The sequence below is a fragment of the Cololabis saira genome, chromosome 8, assembly GCF_033807715.1.
Source record: "Cololabis saira isolate AMF1-May2022 chromosome 8, fColSai1.1, whole genome shotgun sequence".
NCBI lineage: Eukaryota > Metazoa > Chordata > Actinopteri > Beloniformes > Belonidae > Cololabis > Cololabis saira.
Window position 1 is genome coordinate 31,377,310 of NC_084594.1, and position 22,046 is coordinate 31,399,355.

At 38.7% G+C, this 22,046-nt stretch overlaps 2 protein-coding genes across 11 annotated transcripts in view; both read left to right on the forward strand.

The window, feature by feature from the left end:
• The first annotated feature begins 2,628 nt into the window (after nt 1–2,628).
• Nucleotides 2,629–4,631, forward strand: LOC133449490 (beta-crystallin B3-like). 3 transcript variants are annotated; one of them, XM_061728643.1, is made up of 6 exons: nt 2,629–2,775; nt 3,100–3,185; nt 3,342–3,457; nt 3,551–3,683; nt 3,790–3,932; nt 4,101–4,631. In XM_061728643.1, the coding sequence occupies exons 2-6, from the start codon at nt 3,111–3,113 to the stop codon at nt 4,453–4,455; spliced, it is 822 nt and encodes a 273-aa protein (XP_061584627.1). In that variant the 5' UTR covers nt 2,629–2,775; nt 3,100–3,110; the 3' UTR covers nt 4,456–4,631. The 3 variants fall into 3 exon arrangements, with proteins under 3 accessions (XP_061584627.1, XP_061584628.1, XP_061584625.1); XM_061728644.1 differs by having other exon boundaries at nt 2,653–2,775; nt 3,103–3,185; XM_061728641.1 differs by having other exon boundaries at nt 2,654–2,775; nt 3,054–3,185.
• A 668-nt stretch (nt 4,632–5,299) lies between these two features.
• Nucleotides 5,300–22,046, forward strand: part of cita (citron rho-interacting serine/threonine kinase a) — a 57,160-nt gene continuing 40,413 nt past the window's right edge. For 6 of the 8 annotated variants that reach the window (XM_061727750.1, XM_061727755.1, XM_061727753.1 and 3 more), the window contains exons 1-9: nt 5,433–5,718; nt 7,671–7,812; nt 8,817–8,992; nt 12,471–12,572; nt 14,200–14,342; nt 14,600–14,693; nt 14,778–14,984; nt 15,153–15,306; nt 16,458–16,647. In XM_061727750.1, the coding sequence (XP_061583734.1) occupies nt 5,614–5,718; nt 7,671–7,812; nt 8,817–8,992; nt 12,471–12,572; nt 14,200–14,342; nt 14,600–14,693; nt 14,778–14,984; nt 15,153–15,306; nt 16,458–16,647 (1,313 nt within the window). In that variant the 5' untranslated portion in view covers nt 5,433–5,613. The other 2 variants (XM_061727751.1, XM_061727756.1) reach the window with 2 other exon arrangements.

Here is a 22,046-nt window from a genome sequence, read left to right on the forward strand (position 1 = left end):
ATTCTATACACTAACACCTATGTGTAAATCCTGAGTGAGCAATGAAACTTTATGAGCCTGTCTGCCAAATCTGCCTCTGTCACACTGCAAATGCATTTCCTCTTTGGTCTTCCCCGTTTTCTTCTGGCTGGCAGCTCCATCGTCAGCATCTATCTTCACTATCACTATCCCTCCTCTTTATGTGCCCAAACCACCTCAATCGAACCGCTCACAAGGTGTCCAACCCAAACCTTAACCTCTTCAGCTCTGCCTGGTGCCTCTTGGTCAGTGCCACAATCTCAAAGCCGTACAGAAGGGCCGGTCGCTACCATCTTATGAACCTTTCCCTTTACACTCACAGATAACTCCAGAGAGTCTTTTCCACCCACTCCACCCTGCCTCCACCCTGTTCTCCACTTCTCTTGACCGTTGCCCATAACAGGTGTTCTTCACCTCTTGCATCGTCACTGTTCTGTTTGCTCTGTGATTTACAACATGGTGGTGTTATCGTGTGCCAAAAAAAAAGCTTGAACAGCGAAAAATCTCTTTCCAAAGTCATCACCCCTCGCTAATCTACCACAGCTTATCTTTGGTGGGCTTTTTTTGTTCAGTTAGCAAACTTGAAGTGGTGGGGGGGAAACAATCTGTTAAACTCATGTAAAGCACTTTCCACAGTTTGACACCACTTTTGAAAGGTTATAGGTTATAAGGTTTATTATAAGGTTATTGTTCTTGTTTTTGGGATACTAGTAAAGCTGTGCAAATAAAGAGTTACTGTAGGAGGAGGAGAGGAAACAGAGGAGGACAGGGAAGAAAGAGTTCAGCATAAGCTGCAGAATGGAGTGGGTAGAAAACAGTGTCTGGAGCACTTTCAGGGGCAGCTCCCAGACTGGAACAGTTTACTGTCTAATAACAGAGGCCTTGATCATTTTTAAACCACCAAAGACAGACCTTTTTCTTTAGCTTTTAGTACCAACTGAAGTATGTATTTTCATTTTTCATGTTAATCATGATTTACTCTTTTATTGCAATAGTTTTATCTTTTTTATCTTTGTTTGTTTATTCTGATTCAATTATTTGTATGAAAAAACACAGGTATTTTCAAATGTTGCTTTTGTTCTCCTGTGATTTGAGCTTTTTTTTGTGCTTAGAAAGTTCTGTTGGTTTCTAAAGATTTAAGCACAGACATTATTCTGTTTTCTTATGTTTTATAATAATAATTTGCATTTATATAGCACATTTCAAGAAACCCAAGGTCACTTTACAATGGTCGTATATAATAAATTCACTCCATTCATACTTGGTGATGCTAGGCTACATATGTAGCCATGGGGCAAACTGATGGAAACGTGGCAGCCAATCCGGGCCAACGGCCTCTCCGACCACCAACATTCACACACCAGCGAGGCCCTCACTGGAAGGAGGGTGAAGTGTCTTGCCCAAGGATGACGGATGACTGGGGGGAGCGGGGTTCAAACCGCCAGTCCTTGGATCATTGTACCACCTAAGCCACTGCCACCCCAATCATTCCTCAAAACATTTTTTAAGTAGGGTTGTAGAGGGCAAACTTGAGATATATTGTAATGTTTCTGTCTTTTTTTTATTTTGGAGAGCAGCAACTTCCTCCCTCGTGTTCTGCCATGGACACCCCTGCCTACTCGATAGTTTTTTCTGTAGACTCATGAGCAGAGTTATTTGCCACTTGCAGTGGTGAATTCAAGCCTGTAGCTGTTGCTCATGGCTCCTTCTCGACCTCAGTGAGGACTGTGTGTTGGGTTCTTTGACTCATCTTGGCTGGGTACCCACTTCTAGGAATAATGCCCATGTTACTGAACTTTCGCTATTTATAGACGGTATGTGTAACCGTTTACTGTCGGACGTCTGAACATTTTGCAGTTACTTTCTATCCCTTTCCAAGTTTTTGTGAGGGGGGGGTTGGCGCATGGGGACTCTTTTATCATTTGCTAAGAAAAAGATGTAAAACAAGTACCCTATTGATATTAACTCAAAGACAGACCAGCAGCACCTTAAAAGTGTTTACCAGTTAATGTGTAACATCTTATTGGGTGGATGCAAATGCTTTTTCACCACGTGTTTTCCCGGGCTATCAGAGGACTCATATTTTGCATGTTCCTCTGTAAATATTTAATGGGCTCGGTCAATGAATATATGAGAAATGTTAATTGTTTGTGTGTTATCAGCGTAAACACTTTGTCTATTATTGCAACCCTGACTATTGTAACATATTGTACATTTTATGACCCATTAAAGCGGAAAGCCAGTTACATCCAGTTGATGCTGAACATTTTTTAAATGTAAATAAGAAAACAGAAATTCGCTCAATCATTTTGGATGATGACACAAGAGAAAGGTAAAGAAAAAGGTAGAAGATTGGAGAGAGGACAGCAAGATAGCTGGGTGGGGCCAATAGTGCTGAGTGAGAGCGATCTCTGTTCATTCTCTTGGCTGGCAGTCAGTGCTTGTGCCCATTATAGGATCATGGTCAGGATGGCAGCATGGGCAGAGCTGGGCAGCGCTTGCCAGTGTGCCAGCGACTGAGGGCAAGCCTATTGAGAAGCAGTGTCATGGACACAATGGGTGCGACAGACTTGCTGCATCAACAGGCTTTTTGCTGCTGTGGCCAGAAATAAACCATAAATACCCCCACTGGCATCCACCAACCGCTCGCCAGGCCTCCACAACCACATACACCCTCTCACTGAGACAGGCAGATAAGAGAGTGGAAAGAAGGAGAGTGTGGCTTGTTCGGGGTGCAGCGAAGCACAAGCCATCCAGGTAAATGGAAATCAAGAAAATCTCTGTCCGTTAAAGGGTTTATGTTCTTAAATAACTTCTTATTCCTCGTCTAATACTTATTTCTTAAGTAATGTTTTTGAATTTTTATTCTTACAAAAACAACAGACACAACAACAATTTGATATGATTAAAGCGAACGCTCTAAAGTTCCATATGTGTCCAGGTATTAAAGGTTAAACATGCTTGTCAAGTTGCAGGAACCATTTTTATTCATGTGTAACTACTACTGAAATCCATTACTTAACATTTATTGAAAGGTGACAAACGTGGAACTCTACAGACACTTATATATGTCATATTTAGTAGAGAGAAAAATGACGGAACAGCAGGGATCCCCAGACCAGCTTCCTGCAGACAAGGGCCAAGGAGGAGCTGGAGCCACATACAAGGTAACAGATGCACATTACTTTAACTTTGCCAGTTAAACCCAAACATCATTACGCTCCTCAGAATCTGAATCACATTATTTAAAGTGGACTCAAAAATTGTATCAGAGATAGTGTGGGCCATATCATCTAACTGTTCCCCCTGTTCCTGTCTTGTAGTTGGCCGTATTTGAATATGAGAACTTTCGTGGAAAAAAAGTAGAGTTGTCTGGTGAATGTAAAGAATTACTGGAGAAGACACCAAAAGTCGGCTCAGTCATTGTGGAGTCGGGACCGTGAGTGACTCAGTTACTCTTGAATCTCAGCACTGGTTTAACCTTCTTAGGATAAATGTGTGGATTTATCTGTAATCTCTCTGTCTTTGTCAGATGGGTGGGGTTCGAGCGTCCAGGTTTTGCGGGAGAGCAGTTTGTGCTTGAGAAGGGAGAGTATCCTCGCTGGAGCACCTGGACCAACTGCCAGACTAGCTACATTTTGAGCTCCTTCAGGCCTCTGAAAGTGGTTGGTACCCATGGCTGTAGACCTTTTGCACTTCAACTGTTAAGTGTAAAATAAGTGCATGTAAATTACAGTTGAATGTATGTGCACATGCTCTTTCTCTTTTCAGGAAAGCGCAGATCACAAGCTCCACCTTTTTGAGAATGCAGGTTTTGAAGGCAGAAAGATGGAGATTGTTGATGATGATGTGCCCAGCCTCTGGGCTCATGGTTTCCAGGATCGTGTGGCCAGTGCTAAAGCCATCAGTGGAACGTAAGATGTTATCTTCTTTGTCTCATATTGCAGATTCATCAGTGGATCAAAATAATTAAGAAATAAGATAGTTGTGTGGTCTGGTAAAGGAGAACTTAATGGTTGTAAACATTGTTTTATACATGCTTTTGTAACGTGACTTACTTACTGTTTCTTGTCCTTCTGAAGGTGGGTGGGATATATGTATCCCGGCTACAGAGGGCGCCAGTATGTGTTTGAGCATGGAGACTTCAAGCACTGGAATGATTGGGGAGCCCCTGCACCTCAGATCCAGTCCGTCCGACGTGTGCGGGACATGCAGTGGCATAAGAGAGGGTGCTATGTTGCCCCTGCACCTGCCCCAGCTCCAGCGCCTGCCCCTGCTCCTGCTCCTGCCCCAGGCCCAGGCCCTGGCCCTGCCCCTGCCCCAGCCCCCGCCCCTGCCCCAGGCCCAGGCCCTGCACCTGTACCTGCCCCTACACCCCCAAATCCCAAAACCAGTCCCAACACCGCTCCCAAATCCCAAACTGCACCCCAACCTTAACAGCACACCTCTAACAACTCCCACAGCAACTGGGGAGAGCTGAAGACAGCTGGCTAGTCCCCAATCTCTCTTCCACGACCCTTATTAGTTTAGGTCATATTGCAACACAGTTTTGTAAAACTGGAACTAAAAAAGAAAAAATGTATTACTGTTGGAAATAAAGGTTTTGGCCCTGACTTTGACTATCTTGCAAGTTATTGGCTGTTATTCTTTATTGAAAAATGAATACTGGGGAGCTTGAATGAGATAAGCAATAAAAATGATCTGCGAAGCCGTTCTTCAGGCCAGGGGTAGAGAACCCTGGTCCTAGAGAGCCGCAGTCCTGCATGTTTTAGATGTTTCCCTGCTTCTTTACACCCTGATACAAAGGACTGTGTCACTCACTAACACACTTGTTCAGACCTGAATGAGAAGCTGATGATGATCATTAATTGGAATCCGGTGTGTTGATGCAAGGAGATATCCAAAACATGCAGGACCCCTGCTTCAGACTGATAAGTAAAAAAAATAAAAACCACTCTGTGTGTTTATTAGGCTATATCAGACCATGGAGATAATGGATGGCACAAAAAAAATGAAAGGGATATTAATACGTTTTCCATGGCTAAGTGAATAACTGAGTTTGGGTTTGTTCATAGTTAAATAAAATTACAACAATAATAGGATCATAGGTTCCCAAAATGTTCTTGTAATAACAGTAAATAGAGGCTGTCCTAGGAAGAGCACCGTGTGCTGATTGGTTAAAACTACACTTGCGCCCGCCCACAAAAAACAGACCGACCAATCAGAGGCCAGCTTCGTTCACCAGGCTCGTGACGCGGACGAGAAACGCGCAAATTTTGAAAGTTGACCCGGAAACAGCAGTGATGCGCAGGACGACAGTTTTATTTCATTTCTTTTAAAACGTAACATGCGTCTCTATGTAAAAGGAATATTATTAGTGACCGCGGTGCAGTCTGGTGAGTATTGTCACTCCGTGCCATCTCGCTTTTGTGGATATGAGCGGAAGACAGTAACGACAGTTAGTGGTCAGATCAGAGCTGAGCGTTAGCCGCTGTCACAGCTAAAGGACAGCCCGCTGCCTTTTAGAAAAACACTGTTATTACACTACATTCCCCGCGTGTGTCGTTTATTTAGGTTATTAATAGCGAGGAAGCCATGTTGAAGTTTAAATACTTGAGCCAGGGCAGCCTGAAGACGCTGCCCTCCTCCGCTGCTGACCCCATCACGAGCCGCGGCCTGAGGCTCAACCAGCTGTTCCAGGTAAAGGCTTCTCACATATACACATATAACCCTTCTCTTCTCACCTCAGGACGGGAGCTAAGGGGGGATGAGGGGGGTGGCATCCCTCCTGAACAGAGGTGTCAAAAGTATTCACATTCATTACTCAGGTAGAAGTATAGATACTAGAGTTTAAAAATACTCCTGTAGAAGTTGAAGTATCATCTCAAGTTTTTTCCTCAAGTAAAAGTATAAAAGTACTGATTTCAAAACTACTTAAAGTATAAAAGTAAAAGTAATGTAAGGGGGGGAAAAGCCATTAAGGACAAAAGCCATTGAAAATGAATGCATCTTAGTATAATGCAAATATATTAAAGAACCATATATGTGTACTATTGAGCATTAACATGTTTTTCAGACTACTGTGCTTGACGCCTTTCGTTTTAGCTACTTTTATTTATTGACTCACTTGTCTTTTAATTACTTTTATATTCACATACTTTTATATGTCAAGAAGAAGGGTATATACTGTATATATGTATTATTGTTGTTATTATTGTTATTGCTATTATTATTCTTTTATATATCGGATATTCTTATATTGCAAGAAGGGGCCGGACTAGATAAGCATTTGCTTCTTCCTGTCCCTTCTTGAACAAAACTGGTTGTGCTTTATTATTGTTGTTGATGTATGGTGTATTTTTGTTTTGTTCAAGATGAATAAAGATCAAATCAAAATCAAAATCAAAAGCAGCAGATATGATGACTAGTTGCCTATAAGTATTGTAATGGTGCAAAAAGTCAAACTTCAGAGGCGTGTTATCATTTATCCTAACCTTTATTGGAATGTACATCCAAGTTTAGTTGCAGGAATCTGTAAGAACAAAACTGGACAAGAACATCTGAAACAACCACAACCAAATTCACTCTATCTGGATGGAGCAATTTAACTGGATAGTTTTTTTTAAGGCCGAAATGAAATAGAGTAACGAGGCTGTTTTTAAAATGTAAGGAGTAAAAAGTACAGATAATTGCGTGAAAATGCAAGGAGTAAAAGTAAAAGTCGTCTGAAAAATAATTACTCCAGTGAAGTATAGATAACCAAAATTTCTACTTAAGTAAGGTAACAAAGTATTTGTACTTCGTTACTTGACACCTCTGCTCCTGAAATAAAAACGGTCAAAATCATCCCCCCTGTAAAACTGCCACCCCCCTTTCCATCCCTTGTGTCATTTCATCAATGAATGTGGTTTTACTGCTATTTCAACATTTAGAGTCATCACCAGAAAAATAACACCAGAAAAATTACTTATTTGACCATTTTCACCTGTTTCAAGTAAATTTTCACTTGAAATAAGTAGAAAAATCTGCCAGTGGGACAAGATTTATCTTCTCATTACAAGCAAAAAAATCTTGTTCCACCGTCAGATTTTTCTACTTATTTTAAGTGAAAATCTACTTGAAACAGGTTAAAATTGTTGTTTTATCCAGTGATGAGTCTTGTTTTAAGTGTAATGAGATTTTTTTTTACTAAAATGAAACATTTTAACTAGAAATAGGACAAATATTCTTGTTAAGATTTTGAGTTTTTGCAGTGATCCATTTTACTTATCCTGTGAAGGACAGAGGCATATTGATAAGTTCATAAAACTGTTTTTTATTGTTGTGTTTTGATGTATTTGATGTAAGCCCAGTGGATATTTAAAGTTTACAGAAGGCTGCATTTAACTGCTGTATGTCATTCCTGCAGTATTTCTGCAGGTGTTTTGGTCAGTGCTATTATTTCTAATATATTATATTATTTGTATTCAGCACAAATTATCTGTCCCCATATGATAAAATCCACCATCCCCCCTGATTTTTATTTTTACAACTCGAGTACTGCTCACGCTGTTACATGTGCGTCAAATACCTATAACGGCTTTACACCAGTAGGCAGTAGCAGTAACTTCCTTAAATAGCAGGCTTCCTGTGTTTGTGTGTTTTGTCCCCAGGGAAGAGTCAGCTTGTGCGGGCAGGAAGAAGGATGCTCTTTAGGACGGGAGGACTTTCTGGAGGCGCTGCTGCTGCTCTATCAGGAGTGCACTTCCCCACAGCTTATGAAGATACAGCACGTGGAAAAGTTTGTCAATAAATGTAAGCATACATTATTTCACAGCTGGAATGCAGTGCCGGAAGGTTTTCATATCCTCCTTGCATCTTTTAATGTATGGAGGTAGATTTTTGTCTTAATTATTCAATCAAAAAAAAGATTGCTTTAATCAAAAAATGTATTTTCAATAAGAAAAAATTTCACTTCAATCAAAAAAAATTTCAATCAAAGAAAAAAAGTGTTTGAATGCAAACAAATATTTGAGACTCAAAAAAATGCATGACTGTTTTTCTTTGATTGGAAATGTTTTCTTTGATAGAAGTGAAGTTTTTTGTTTTTGTTTTTTGTTTTGTGTTTGGGCCATATTATGGGTAGGACATTTGTGTCTATTTAATCAAAAAAGAAGTTGCTTCAAAAAGAAAAAAAATATTTTCAATAAAAGAAAATCACTTCAATAAAAAAAACAAAAAAAAATATTTGAGACCCAAGAAATTGCATTTGAACACTTTTTTTGGATTTAAAATATTTTTTTCGAATTGAAGGGATTTTTTTTTTTTTGATTGAATCATTTTGACACAAACATCCCGCAGTGGGTGGATGCTTCCCCATTGGTCAGTCCAGAGTCAGACATGTAATATTTTTTTTTATTGAAGTGAATTTTTTTTAATTGAAAATATATTTTTTGATTGAAGCAATCTTTTTTTTGATTGAATAATTAAGACACAAATCTACCTCCATATTAATAGAGTTGATTCTGTTTTTATGACACTCACAGTAACTGCCTGGTTGTGCCTGGAGACCCAGATACCATATTCTGTTTTCTGTTCATTTTAAGTTTAACGTCAAAATGACATATATAGAAATTACTATAAATAATTCCACAATGTTTTAAAATATAAGCTTCACATTTTCCAGTTAGAACTGAATGCTTTACTGATGGAATGTGCAATTGCGTACCCACAATTAAATACGCTGTTGAATTGGTTATTTACATCTATGCATTTACATATATTAAAAAAAAGAACCTGTTTGTGTTTCTGTGAAACAGTTTCTGAAGTGGTCTCAGAGCTGCGGGCCCTGCAGCCAGGGCTTCAGGACTTCAACCTTCGCTCAGTGGTGGGTCGCGGTCGGTATGCCGAAGTCCAAGTAGTCCGAGAGAAGGCTACCGGAGATGTTTGTGCCGTTAAAGTGATGAACAAGGCAGTTCTGCGCACTCAAAAAAATGTAAGACTTTTACATTTTAATTAAGGCATATTTAGTTAAAATATCAGAGTAGTAAATTATAGAAAAATGAGCCACACACGGAAGTAACACGTGTCACATATACACATTTTCAATTAAATATGTTTGTCACAGCAAGGAAAGCACATGTCAACAGATGAAGTTAATGATAACTAGATTCAGCTGAGATACAGTTTAAGGATTATGACGTGCAGTGATGAGTGGTCACAGGACTGTCATGACCTACTTTTATACAGAGCCGTTGTGAATTATATGAGTAATACATCTGTGCTTTTCTTGATATTACAAGATGAAATGTCTCTTCTGGCAACAGCCCTGTAAAATTGAATTTTAAGATTAAAAATGTTCACTTTAGTGCTATATACTGTTGAAAATATATGTATGTCTATAGTCCAAATCTAACAAATTTATCCTGCTTCAAAATGGTTTCCAAAGCAATGTGATATATGAGGGATTGAAAAAATGTTAACATTAATCCAGGTGTTTCAAAGCTGTAATCTTATAAATGCTCACTAGAGAGCACTATAGAGCTGAGTACAACAAGGAAAAAATAATAACACAGCGTCATCACAGTGTAACAGTGTAATAATGTTAATCAGTTTCATTTGCTGTTGTGCATATTGGACTGACAAAAGGTGGAATTGGGAGGCGAGTAGCAAAACAACCCCTGTTAAAGAATAGTTGTAGCAACACTGTTTCCCTCTTCTCATCCTTTCTGGAGGATTCTTGCCTAGTTTTACATTTTTTCCAAATTTCTCACCACTAGTGGTATCATGAGGTGGTACCTACAGCCCACAAAAGTTGTTCAGGCAGTGCAGCTCCTCCATCTGTGCCATGGCCAGGAGGTTTTCTGTGTCTGCCAACACAGTGTCAATAGCAGGGAGATGCCAGAGGACAGGCCAGTACAACAGTAGATGGGGAAGCAGCTGTAGGAGGGCAATAACCAAGCAGCAGGATTGCTATTTGCCCCCTTTGTGAAGGGACAGGTACATTGCCAGAGCCCTATAAAATGACCTCCAGAGTGTGTTTTTACCCATGCTGTCAGAAACACTCCATGAGGGTTTAATGAGTGCCTGACATCCACATGCAGGACTTCTGCTCATGGCCCGGCACCCTACAGCCCCAGTGGCATTTACCAGAGAACACCAGAATTGGCAGGTTTCTTATTGGTGCCCTGTTCTCTTTATAAATGAGAGCAGGTTCACATTTGAGCTACGGCTGTTCGATTAATCGATTTTAAATCGTAATCGCAATTATGTAATTAGAACGATGTTAAAACGTGAAAATCGTAAAATCGATTTTTCGCTTTTTTTTTTTTTTTTTTTTTTTTTTTTTTTTTTAACCTTGTCTGCACACATATTAATGATTGATACCATATTAATGATTGATGGAAATACCTCTCAATACCTGCGACAAGTGCCCCATGGGAGAGGCTCTTTAGTGTAGGAGGGGGCGTTGTAACATGCCACCGCGCATCCCTCAAGCCAGATGCGGTAGACCGGCTCGTGTTCCTTGCAAAAAACTTGCAAATGTGAACAGCAAATGTAATGACTGACATTACACACCTCTACCTCCTTCATGGGTTGCATTATTATTTAGCATGCAAAGACCCAGTTTAGTTTAATTAGAAAATGTCTTGTTTTATTTAATTGGAAATATAACTTACTGTATGTTTGCAAGTGCTGATTTGCTGATTTTTTTTTTTCAGAGATAAAACTTTATATTTTATTATATTTTTTAAAACTTTTTTTCAACTTATTTTACAGAGTTTTGCACTTTATTCATTCATTTTTAATAAGAGCAAAGTTTGCACTTAAAGCCAAACTGCATATTTGAAATCATTTCTTTGCCTTTTGTCAATTCACAAAATAATCGTAATCGTAATCGAAAATCGGATTTTGAGAGAAAAAAATCGAGATTTTATTTTTGGGCAAAATCGAACAGCCCTAATTTGAGCATATGTGATTTACAAGAGAGTCTGGAGATGGAGACACCATAGAGAACGTTCTGCATGCAAAATGTACCACCATTACCAGTTTAGGTGGTAGTTCAGTCCAATCCTTGGAGGGTCACGCAGACCTCCACATGCTCGCCAGAGGTACCCTGACTGCTCGAAGTGTTCCCTTCTATGGTTTTATTTAAAGCTGTATTTCACAGCTGTGCTTTCTGCCATAAGGCTAATAGAAATGATCTCTGTCAGAATATAACGCAAGCTATGACAGGAAGAGATCTAAAGTGAACAACACATTGCACAATTTGAATAAACAAGACATGTTTTGTTTGTGTCACTTGATGCTGTGTTGCTAAAATGGGACACATGCCCATTTATTTTAAAGGTTTATACAATTTCCTGATGTATTAGTTGTAATGATTGTGACGTGGTAGTCAAAATACCACAGGGTTACAGTCCAAATCCTCAATTTTAGCATTAGCTTTATCTTTTCAGAGCATTTGGTTTTAGAGAGTGAAATAAGCTACTCAACTCTACTTCTGTGAAATTTGTCTTACATGACATTAATGTTATAGCCCACTTGTTATTTACAGCAAGTATAACACAATGTGAACTTTGGTGGATATTAAGAAGTTGAGGTTGGATAATTCTGCTCTGTGCTGATCTTTTTCTTTTATTAGGCTTTTTACTCTAAATTACAGAAAATTTGCAAAATAAGCAACATAAAGCAAGGCTAGAATAGGATAATTCTGCTCATCAACAAGTCTCATTGTTGTTTTAGTGACTGTTAGTTAACTGATCTGTATTTTCAGTGGTATATGGAGAGGTGCATGATCTAGTGCTGGATATATAATGTTATCATCATCTACTGTATGCATACATTTGTCTATGCCTGCTTTACTCTGTTCAGGGTTGTGGTAAGTTAAGAGTTTCTCCTAGCCTAGTCGCCTAGTTGTTGATAACATCTTGTTAAAATATTTAAATACAGAATGTCATTACTTGTGGTACTAATTCAACTGAAAATGTATTTCCCAGTATAAATCTGCATTGTCTCTGTTTGAAGAAGCAGACTTGCCCATAATGCATTTATTATAAAAGAAAAAAAGGCATACACTCGGTGCTGATGTAACAAAGATAATCAAGGACATTATTTCACAGCCGCTGCTGACATTATTTCTTTCCACTCTGCATTAATTAAGTTGTTTACCAGCCTCAAGAAATCATCTGGAAAATAATCTACCCACTATCATCACCAAATGGCAAATAAACCGATTAATTGGCTAGCCTAGCACTAATTCTGATCTATAGTTGTTTAAAAATACTTATAACTAAGATAATATTACAGAAAGAAATAGACACTTGAAACAAGTGGGACTTTTAATTATTTGGTGTTCTCAGACAGATTGTTTTTATAACCACGTGGGCTTTTTGTGTGGCAATTGTTTGACTACTACTGAAGTACTTGAACATACTATATTTAATTACATGCCTTTTTATAATTTGTTGTAGGTGGTTTTTTATGAGGAGGAGCGAAAGATCCTGTCTCTGAATAGTAGCCCTTGGATCCCACAGCTTCTTTATGCCTTTCAGGATAAAGATCATGTCTACTTGGTAAGCATTTTTTGTTTTTATCTGTGGGATGTACTGAAACGAATTTTTACATAAGAATTCTCCACCATGACAGAAGAATCTTCTGCTCTTTTGCAGATAAGTAAACTAATAAATAAATATGCAGAGTAGATGCATGCGACGAACCACTTTCTGTTGAAATGTAGATGCTATGGCGTTTGTGTAAAGCATCTCATATTGTGGTTTAGATCTTTAGGTTGACTGTTTACACTAAATTTCATAAAAACGATACCACTTTACCTTCAAACTCATTGTTTACAAAATACTTTATTTTAAATAAAAATGTCCTTTATTAATAATAAAATGTAATGATGGTCAACCCATCAACAATCCACACACAAAATCGGCTTTGAAGTTAGTGTTTGCAACGAATTCACAAGATGTTTGACTAATTTATACCATAAATGCAACTTTCACCATAACATTCCTAAATATTCTTGTGAATGCTTCTTGTATTAACATGCAAAAGTCATGCCCTCAAAACAAACTTTTTGTATTGCTAGAAAACATACTCTTCTGTGTAGATCTACAAGCATGAGCACAAGTTAATGATTTGGCTGTGGTCAAGAAAGAAAGCAGAATTATTTCTCACGATGTTTGTTAGTTTAGTAGTCTAATCTTAAGCTTCAAACCATTATGTCATTTTAACCAGCAGACAAAAGTTGCAGTATAATAACTGTGATTACTGTTAATTTCACAAAATCAATATTTTCTCTGACAACTGGGTTAAATAAACATTATTTCCTGCTCAGCAAAGCCTTCTAATATATATATATTACCTTATGTTTTTCTTTCCCACCCTCTGCATACCTTATTTCATGCTGCATGTCTGTCTCAATCCTTCCTTTTAATCTTTTCACTCATCCCCCCTTCTCATTCTGCACACAAAGTGGGCATGGAGGAAAATACAAAGCATCCATCTTTATCTGTGTGTCAGAGAGGCACCAAGTCTCCTTGTTGCTAGGTAACACTAGAGAATGCTCCTGTTCATTCAGACTTGCAGACCATTCATGCTCCAGAGGCTCTTGCCTGTTATAGCTCTGTGGCTGTAACCATATAGATCACATGAACTTTACTAGTGACTTTTTAAGGTTCTGGCAACAGAGAAGATGTAGACCATCGCCACCAATGATTTGTGTTTTTGAACTTAAAAATATAAGAAAAAAAATATATCTTTAAATGGGATTTTTGCTGTGACGTGCAAGCACAAAATGTCTTCTTGATCAGAGAAAAAAAGCTTCACAGGGATTTTGCCGTTATTCTTGGTGTATTTTTAGCAGTGCTTTGACTGCAGTATCATAGATGAATCAGTAATAGCATCAAGTTGTTACATAACTGAATCTATAATCGGGGGAACTACCCTATAACTTTAAACTGCGCAGAGCTTTTTGTAAAATGTGACATGTTGCTCTATATCTCTTACTCTGTTTTTTATTTTGTAATCTTAATTTACACATATATTTGTGAACATTTATATATATATTTCAGACACCTCTGAAATTAATTTATGATCCTGGTCATAGATGTAGTCTGCCATCTTTTCATTGTATACTTGACATTATTTATATTCCTTATTTATTTTTTGTATACATTTTGTGAATATCTTTAGGCAATGGAGTACTTGCCAGGTGGTGACTTGATGTCTCTGATGAACCGATACGAGGATCAGTTTGATGAATCTATGGCTCAGTTTTATTTGGCTGAGTTGGTAGAGGCAATTCATGCTGTCCACCAGCTGGGTTACGTCCACAGGTAATACACTGTCTTCTACACTAAAACCACTGGCCATTAAGAAATGACGGCAAAGGTTCCGAGTTATACAGTATTTTCACCATTTGAAGCTTTCACTAAATTGATTAGGCTTTTCCCTTGAGTGTCGTGGTATAAAAGCAATGCTGAAATTTACAGATGTATTCCATTATTCTCAGAACAGCTGACACATTAGGGCTTAGGCAACCAAAAAATCTGTAAAAGCAGTATCATATGTCTTCTGAACTGTTCACTTACAGAGACGTCAAACCAGAAAACATTCTTATTGATCGGACTGGTCACATTAAGCTAGCTGACTTTGGATCTGCTGCCAGACTGACTGCTAACAAAACAGTAAGTTGACTGCAGTTTAGGCCTTTGTTTTGACTGCAGTGTGCTTGATCATCATAGAACTGCTTTCTTGATATTTTTCTCCAGGTGGCATCTCCCACAGTCCCTGTTGGGACCCAGGATTTTCTTTCCCCCGAGGTCCTCACTGCCATGAACGGGGGCTCTCAGAGCACCTATGGAGCTGAGTGTGATTGGTGGTCTCTTGGAGTCATTGCCTATGAGATGATCTATGCCAAGTCCCCTTTTGCTGAGGGTACTTCTACCAGGACCATCCATAACATTCTCAACTTCCAGGTACATAGACTGTCCTGTGGTTGGGTACTTGTCCTTGGTTGTGTCTGACCTGTAAATAGTGTATCACTCAGAATGTCTACTTGGTATACCCATAAGAATTAATTGAATCAAATCAATGAGAGTTTAGTATATACTGTAATAAGTAATGCTCATATTGTTTTTTCACAGCGTTACTTAAAGTTTCCAGAAGAGCCACGTACCAGTAGGCAGTTTGTTGACTTGATCAGGAACTTGCTGTGCGGAGCAAAGGAGCGACTGGCTTTCCAGGGACTCCGCTGTCATGCCTTTTTCTCCAGTGTCGACTGGAACAATTTAAGACAAGGTGAGGGGATTCCCTCCTCCTTACAGTCTGTTCTCCTGTCTTTCAAGTAAAATGCTTGATATGGCTGGAAATGTCACAGAGCTCCTAAAATCTGGTTGTTGAAAAGATTTTAAAAGGTTTTTTTATCAAATATTAATGCTGTTTATAAAAGGTGGATGTGCATTGTTTGTGGGTGCATATAGACAATGAAAACAGCTACTATGACACCAATGGTGTTGTCATTAGTAAAATAATGAGATTCTGTGTGCTGTTGGCAGCAGGCCAGTTAATTCCTAAGGGCGGGGATGTGAGGAAGGCAGACGAAGTAAAGATCTCCAACTCGTCTGCTCCACAACAGACGCAGCACAAATCTTGTACACAGGCAACACCAGACAAGCTTTCTGTAATGGAAATACATGTGCGTTTTTACTTAGCATCATTGTTGCCATCAAGGTTTATATTGTTAGCAGACCAGCTGTTACAAAGTACACCCTTTACGCTCAAATTAAAACCAGATCCCTTCACTGTGCCTGTAATTCTCAAATATAGATGCAGGGGTGGTAGTTTATTTTGACTCTGACAAAAAGCTTTCAGTTTTGTCGTGAGATAGCAAAGACTTTCTAATTACAAATGTATTTATCAAACATTTTTTATCCTCTGAGATGTTTTCTAGTTATTATATTCCTACTTATATTCCTATTTGTAAAGTTTTATTTTGAAATTTTTTTTCCCACGTAATTATTAGATTATGTTTAGCACCTATATTTGGAAGCTTTGTAATTAATAATTTTTAAATTTATTTTGAAATGTATATTGAATGTCGTACCGACAATATTTGAGTTATAGACCTGTTTATTGACAGTCCAACACCGATGGAGCCTCTTGCTTCAGCTGTGGCTCCAGCTGATTAGCTTGCTCTGCTGCAGTGAGGGAGAGCGAGTGTGTATGTAAGAGGGAGAGAGGGAGGGAGGGACAGAGGCAGCATGTGCATCAACGCGCGACTTACCGCACTCTAGGCTCCCACCGCTCTGTTCCTCCTCCCTTCCTTTATCTTCCCTTTCTCCTTGTTGTTTTTTTTAAATATCTTTTTTTTTTGTACTGACTTATTTTATTATTACCTTCTTTTTTTCCTCCCTCTCTCTTACCTCCCCCCTCCTCTCTTATTCCTGCAGTTCTCCCGCCTTTCGTCCCTGCATTGCATTCTGAAGATGACACCTCCAATTTTGAGGAGCCGGAGCAGGCTGCCCCCCGGCCAGCCTCAGCAACCCATCAAGGAGCTCTGCCAGCGGGCTTCCAGGGCCAGGATCTGCCCTTTCTAGGCTGGTTCTTCAGCAGAGCATTGACAGGATTGGCTAAAGCTGAGTAAGTGCTACCTGTTTACAATACTGTTTTTTTTGTTGCCCCCCCCAGCCGAAGTCAATCCAGTGTTTTGCGCTAATCGTAAAGAGACTTCTTGCACCTCTGTGACACCTTTTGTTGTTTTAAGACCCATGCTAGCATTGTCTACTATTCTGCCAGTAGACTATTTTTTATTTTTTTATTTATTTATTTATAACTATGGCAACATTTTCCAGGTAGTCATGTTTCAGGTGACCTAGCAGGGTAGTCTGGGCAGTTGGTGATGTCCCTATCATTAGTGTTGTGCTTTAGCGCTAAAAGTGTTTTGGCCATATGCTGTGTCAAAACCAGGATTCGGGAAGAGAGGGATCCCCCTCCTCTCCGGTGCTCTCATCGTCTAAATGTCTGTTTTGGGGCTTTTCTATGTGTTTTGAGATCAATCTCAGTTGATCTAATGCATAGGTAAATCAAATGAATGAACCATGATGTTAGCCTGCGCTATCTTGCCTTCAACACTGATTGGTATGCAGCTGCATGTGTCAATGAGGTTTGCTGAGAAGTGGAACCCCACACATAGATGCACTCACTCCCTCACTGCTGCTGCTGCTGCTGCTGCTGCAACTGCTGCTGCTGCTGCTGCTGCTGTTGTGGTTTCCCTGTAACTCTGAACCTTTGTGGCCTCTTGACTTTTACAGCCTTGACTTTGGAAATGTAATTTACTGTAATAGTTTTTGGCCTTTTCACCTTTGATTATAAAGCAAGAAGATGGAGGTTTAATTTCTGTAGCACCATGTCAGCGCTCTAGCAGGTTAATGGTGCTCCAGACTGCAGATCATGACAGCAGCAGCAACAGAAAGGGAAGAAAAAGCGTTTACAGATTAGACAGGCAAAAGGATGAGAACCCAGATTGAGGGAGAGAATCTATTTCTATGGTTACTACCGTGATGTTTTTTTTTCCTTTTATTTCAGTCCCCACCCCCATCTTTACCCGTCTCTCTCCTCCTCCTATTTTCTCCCCCTCCTAATGTCTCTGTCCCTAGCTGTTACACCATCAGTCATCTGTTTATGGTTTTTATCTGGAGCCAGTTCCTTTTTTCCGTCCTTTTTTTTTAAGCTGCATTTGACTAAGAGCAGCTCAGAGCTCATAGAATATATCACAATTTTGTGTGGGTGCAGCGTGTCTGCATTTCTTCATTATAAACAGGAAGGAGAAATGAGCTGAGAGCCAGGCATAAGGAAATGCTAATCATGCGTGTTGGGAGTTCCAGCCATTATTTTTTTATTTTTTTTATTTATTTATTTATTTTTACTCTTTTGAAATTGTTTCTCTGAATTCTCATTAGCTTAATATTTGTAACAGCTCGCTTCAAATATATATATGAAGACATCATGGTTTTATTGTCAGGAAAATCTGTTTTGGAAAGTGACTTAAATGTAAAGTTATCGGTTAGGGGGACTGTCAATCATTTGATTCAGATTCATGGTTAACTGTCTGATTCCAAATTCATTCATAACAATCCAATTCAATACAAAGGAGCCGTTTTTATTAAAAAAAAAAAGAATATATCCAGTTGATGCGCATCCTTAGAAATATAGATTCTTATGATTTAAAGACATAAAATTCCACTGACTTTAAATCAGAGGTAAAATATTAGATATAAATTCAAACGTGTGTACTTAAGTTAATTAATTAATAATTACCAGGCTTTCTCTTTTACCATGTGATAGTTTTGCATGTGTTTGCAGTTTTGCAAGGTTTAATAATTATACGTACTTGTGAGACAAAAATCGCAAGTATTTCAGTATCTGTAATTACTTTGGTGCTCATTTAATGATTTGATGGATGTTAACTTGCCTATTGCCTTTTTTTACTCTGTGCTGCAGGTTGGCATGAGCACGAGTATTTGTGTATAATGAATGAGTCACAACGAAGTGGCTTTGTTTTCTTCTGAATTTGATATTGCTGCATAAGCTCTAGAAGTTAAAGCAAAATTTAACAGCAAATAACTTGCATCCCATTGCTTCCTCAGCAACATGGAAATGTAGTTACTGAAGACCAAAGAGAAGTAATGTGTTTAAACAACTAATTTTAAAATTTGTGAATTAACCCTGAATCTCACATATTGAATTTATTTTTGTCTCTACAACTATCAATTCATCGGGACAACCTTTTTGAGTTATTAAAGGACATTCAAGGCCAATGTGCCAATAGTTCTTGCAAGTCACAAGCTGATGATGATTGGGGGTGATGACAAGGGTTGCACGATATTAGGAAAACATGCAATATCATAGGTGAAAACTGGGATGGCAATATGATTTGCAATACATAGATACTTAGTATTTAGTACTTAGTCAGTCTTCTTCAATTGTCTCAGTTCCTTCTTTATAACAACGCTCACAATACAATCCATGTAAGTTAGCTTGATATCTAGCTTGATATCTTGATATCTTGGGCAGTGAGATTTCACTTGAGTGTCAAACATAATATTGACATTTACAATGTAACTGCATGGCATTTAGGAAATAGGCCACCATTTATTTTATTTTTGTGATAAAGTTGAAATAATAGATTTGAATCCAAGGAAAAAAGATTGAAAGTCAGAACAGTGGTGTTAAAAGCCAATAACCAAGCCAGAAATCTGTGAGTAATCGTGGATTTTGACTTGAATTTCAATGGTCACATTAAGACAGTTGTGAAACCAGCTTATTATCATTTAAAGAGCATATTAAAGATTAAAGTACTGCTGTTTTAACAGGATTCAGAAAAACTTGGCCATGTATTCATCTTTAGTAGACAGGACGACTGTAACGCTGTTCATACAGGCTTCCCTAAAAAGTCCATCAGACAGCTGCAGCTAGACAAGAATGGTGCTGCTTGTGTCCTCAGTGATGCCCAGGAAAGTGGATAATATAACTCCAGTTCTCAGATATTTAGACTGGCTGCCTGTCAAAGAAAAATATGACGTCTGTTAAAAAAAAAAAAAACACACACTGAATTAATATTTCTGGTTTGTCACATCCAAACCAATACTCTCAAGTCGTAGGGCTCAGGTCTACTTTCTGTTTCCAGACGAAAAACTAAACGGAGAAGTTCAGTTTTTATGCTCGTCATGTGGAACAAACTCCCAACAACTGCAGGTCTGCTGCTCAGCTGTTTTAAATCAAGGTGAAAAAGAAATTTTAGTTGCTCCTGCTTGTCAAAACTATATGCACTGCAATTTCACTGCTGACCTCAATTAGGGACGTTGTGAGTCAGTGGAGGGAATACTTTGACAACCTCCTCAATCCTACCGTCCCGTTACATCCGGTGTCAGAGCTTAGTCCGCATTGTCGGCTGTAAGTCGGACTCGTTTCCTGTTGGGGCTGGACTCCGCCAAGGCTGCCCTTTATCCCCGATTCTGTTCCTTACTTTCATGCACAGAATTTTTAGGCGCAGCTGAGGAGCAGAGAGGTCTGGTTTGGTGGCCTCAGAATTGGGTCTCTGCTTTTTGCAGATGATGTGGTTCTGTTGGCTTCATCAGGCCAAGACTTTCATCTCCCACCGGAGCAGTTCGCAGCTGAATGTGAAGCACCTGGGATGAGAATCAGCAGCTGTAAATGCGAGACCATGGTCCTCAGTCAGAAAAGGGTGGAGTGCCCTCTTCGGGTCAGGGATCAGATGGTGCTCCAAGTAGAGGAGTTTAAGTATTTCGGGGTCTTGTTTACGAGTAAGGGAAGAATGGAGTGGAAGATCCACAGGATCGGATCGGTGTGTTGTCTGCACTGATGCGGACTCTGCAAGGATCTGTCATGGTGAAGAAGGAGCTGAGCCAAAAGACAAAGCTCTCCATTTACCAGTATGGTCACAAGATGTGGATAGTGAACGAAAGAACGAGTTCGCTGATATAAGAGGTGGACGTGAGGTTCATCTGCAGGGTCCAGGCTCTCCCTTAGAAATAGCGCAAGAAGCTCGGACATCTGGGAAGTAGGGATGGGCGGTATGGACTAAAAAATGTATCACGATAATTTCTGGCATTTATCCCGATAACAATTAAAATGACGATAGAAAAAATACCAATTCAACTCCACCTTTTTAACTATAAATCTATCACCACATTCATTCTTTGGAGCCAAATCACTGCTCTAAAAGAATACTAAATGCTACTAAACTACACCAATTAAATTGAATTAATAAAAACAATTAAACTAGTCCACCTGTACTGCAAAACTGGAATGACTCAGATCCGCCATATTTGTTACACAAAAACGTATCAACGGAATTTATTCTTTCTTTCTTTCTTTCTTTCTTTCTTTCTTTCTTTCTTTCTTTCTTTCTTTCTTTCTTTCTTTCTTTCTTTCTTTCTTTCTTTCTTTCTTTCTTTCTTTCTTTCTTTCTTTCTTTCTTTCTTTCTTTCTTTCTTTCTTTCTTTCTTTCTTTCTTTCTTTCTTTCTTTCTTTCTACTGACCTGGAAGGGCCTGGGATTGTCTGGATTGTGTGTTTCTGTGGTTAATATATGATGAGATATATATAATGAGATGAATAAATTACTAACTATAACCCTAACACTAAAACGACAATGAGGTTTGTTCTTTAAAATGATTGCCAGGATATCATCAAACTGATAGTGTCTCATACAGAATAGAAGTAGAAATGTATCCTCAAAAGTCAACAGCTCTGATAACAGACTGGTAGAATCTCCAAACTCCTTTTCTTTGTAGAATTTAATGAAGTGATGCATTTCTACTTTTCTTTTTCATTCTGTGTGAAACATACAGCAGTAACGGCAGGTCAACAAAGCTTATTTTGGAGCCTGAATTCAGCTCGAGGGTGCAGTGCATATTTCGGTGCTTGCTTTGCGTCACACAACATAATCATTGAGCACTGTAGATACTCATGTTACTATTATGGTAGTTGCTAGTATTGTTCTTTGTTTAAAAAGACTCCTTTTGTAGTATCTACATAATACAAACCATACAACAAGCATATTGGTTTACTTTGTTGTTATAGCAGTTGTTATCTAACCATCTTCTCTATTTAAACCTAATTAATGCTGTTAATCTTATAACTTGTATACTTTTGTTTCCCCGTTTTTTGATTTTTCTAGAATAACAGAATTAACACACTAACACCTTTTATTTTTTTGTCAGTTAAACTGTGTCAGCCTCCATATTCCTACAGAAAGGCCTATTATGTTGTCCTCTACATATGATATTTAGAGCTTTGAAATTCTACCCTAACTCAACTTAAAATGTGGCTCTTGGTCCAATTTTCAGTTTAAGGTAAACTCAAGAGGAAGGAGGAATTAATAGACAAGGAAATGAGAATGAAATCCACCTTTCCCCCATATTTTGCCAGTTCTATGAAAGACGAATAAGTCAAAAGAGAAAACTCCAGATGGAGGACTTAAAATGCCATCTTGTCTGTTTATAGCCTCTAAACTTGT

Excerpts from the sequence above, each read along its gene's own strand:
- LOC133449490 (XM_061728641.1), top strand. The coding sequence starts at position 3,087 with ATGTCATATTTAGTAGAGAGAAAAATGACGGAACAGCAGGGATCCCCA. Across the intron at positions 3,186-3,341 it reads GAGCTGGAGCCACATACAAG|TTGGCCGTATTTGAATATGA; the intron begins GTAACAGATGCA and ends CCTGTCTTGTAG. Across the intron at positions 3,684-3,789 it reads CCTTCAGGCCTCTGAAAGTG|GAAAGCGCAGATCACAAGCT; the intron begins GTTGGTACCCAT and ends TTCTCTTTTCAG.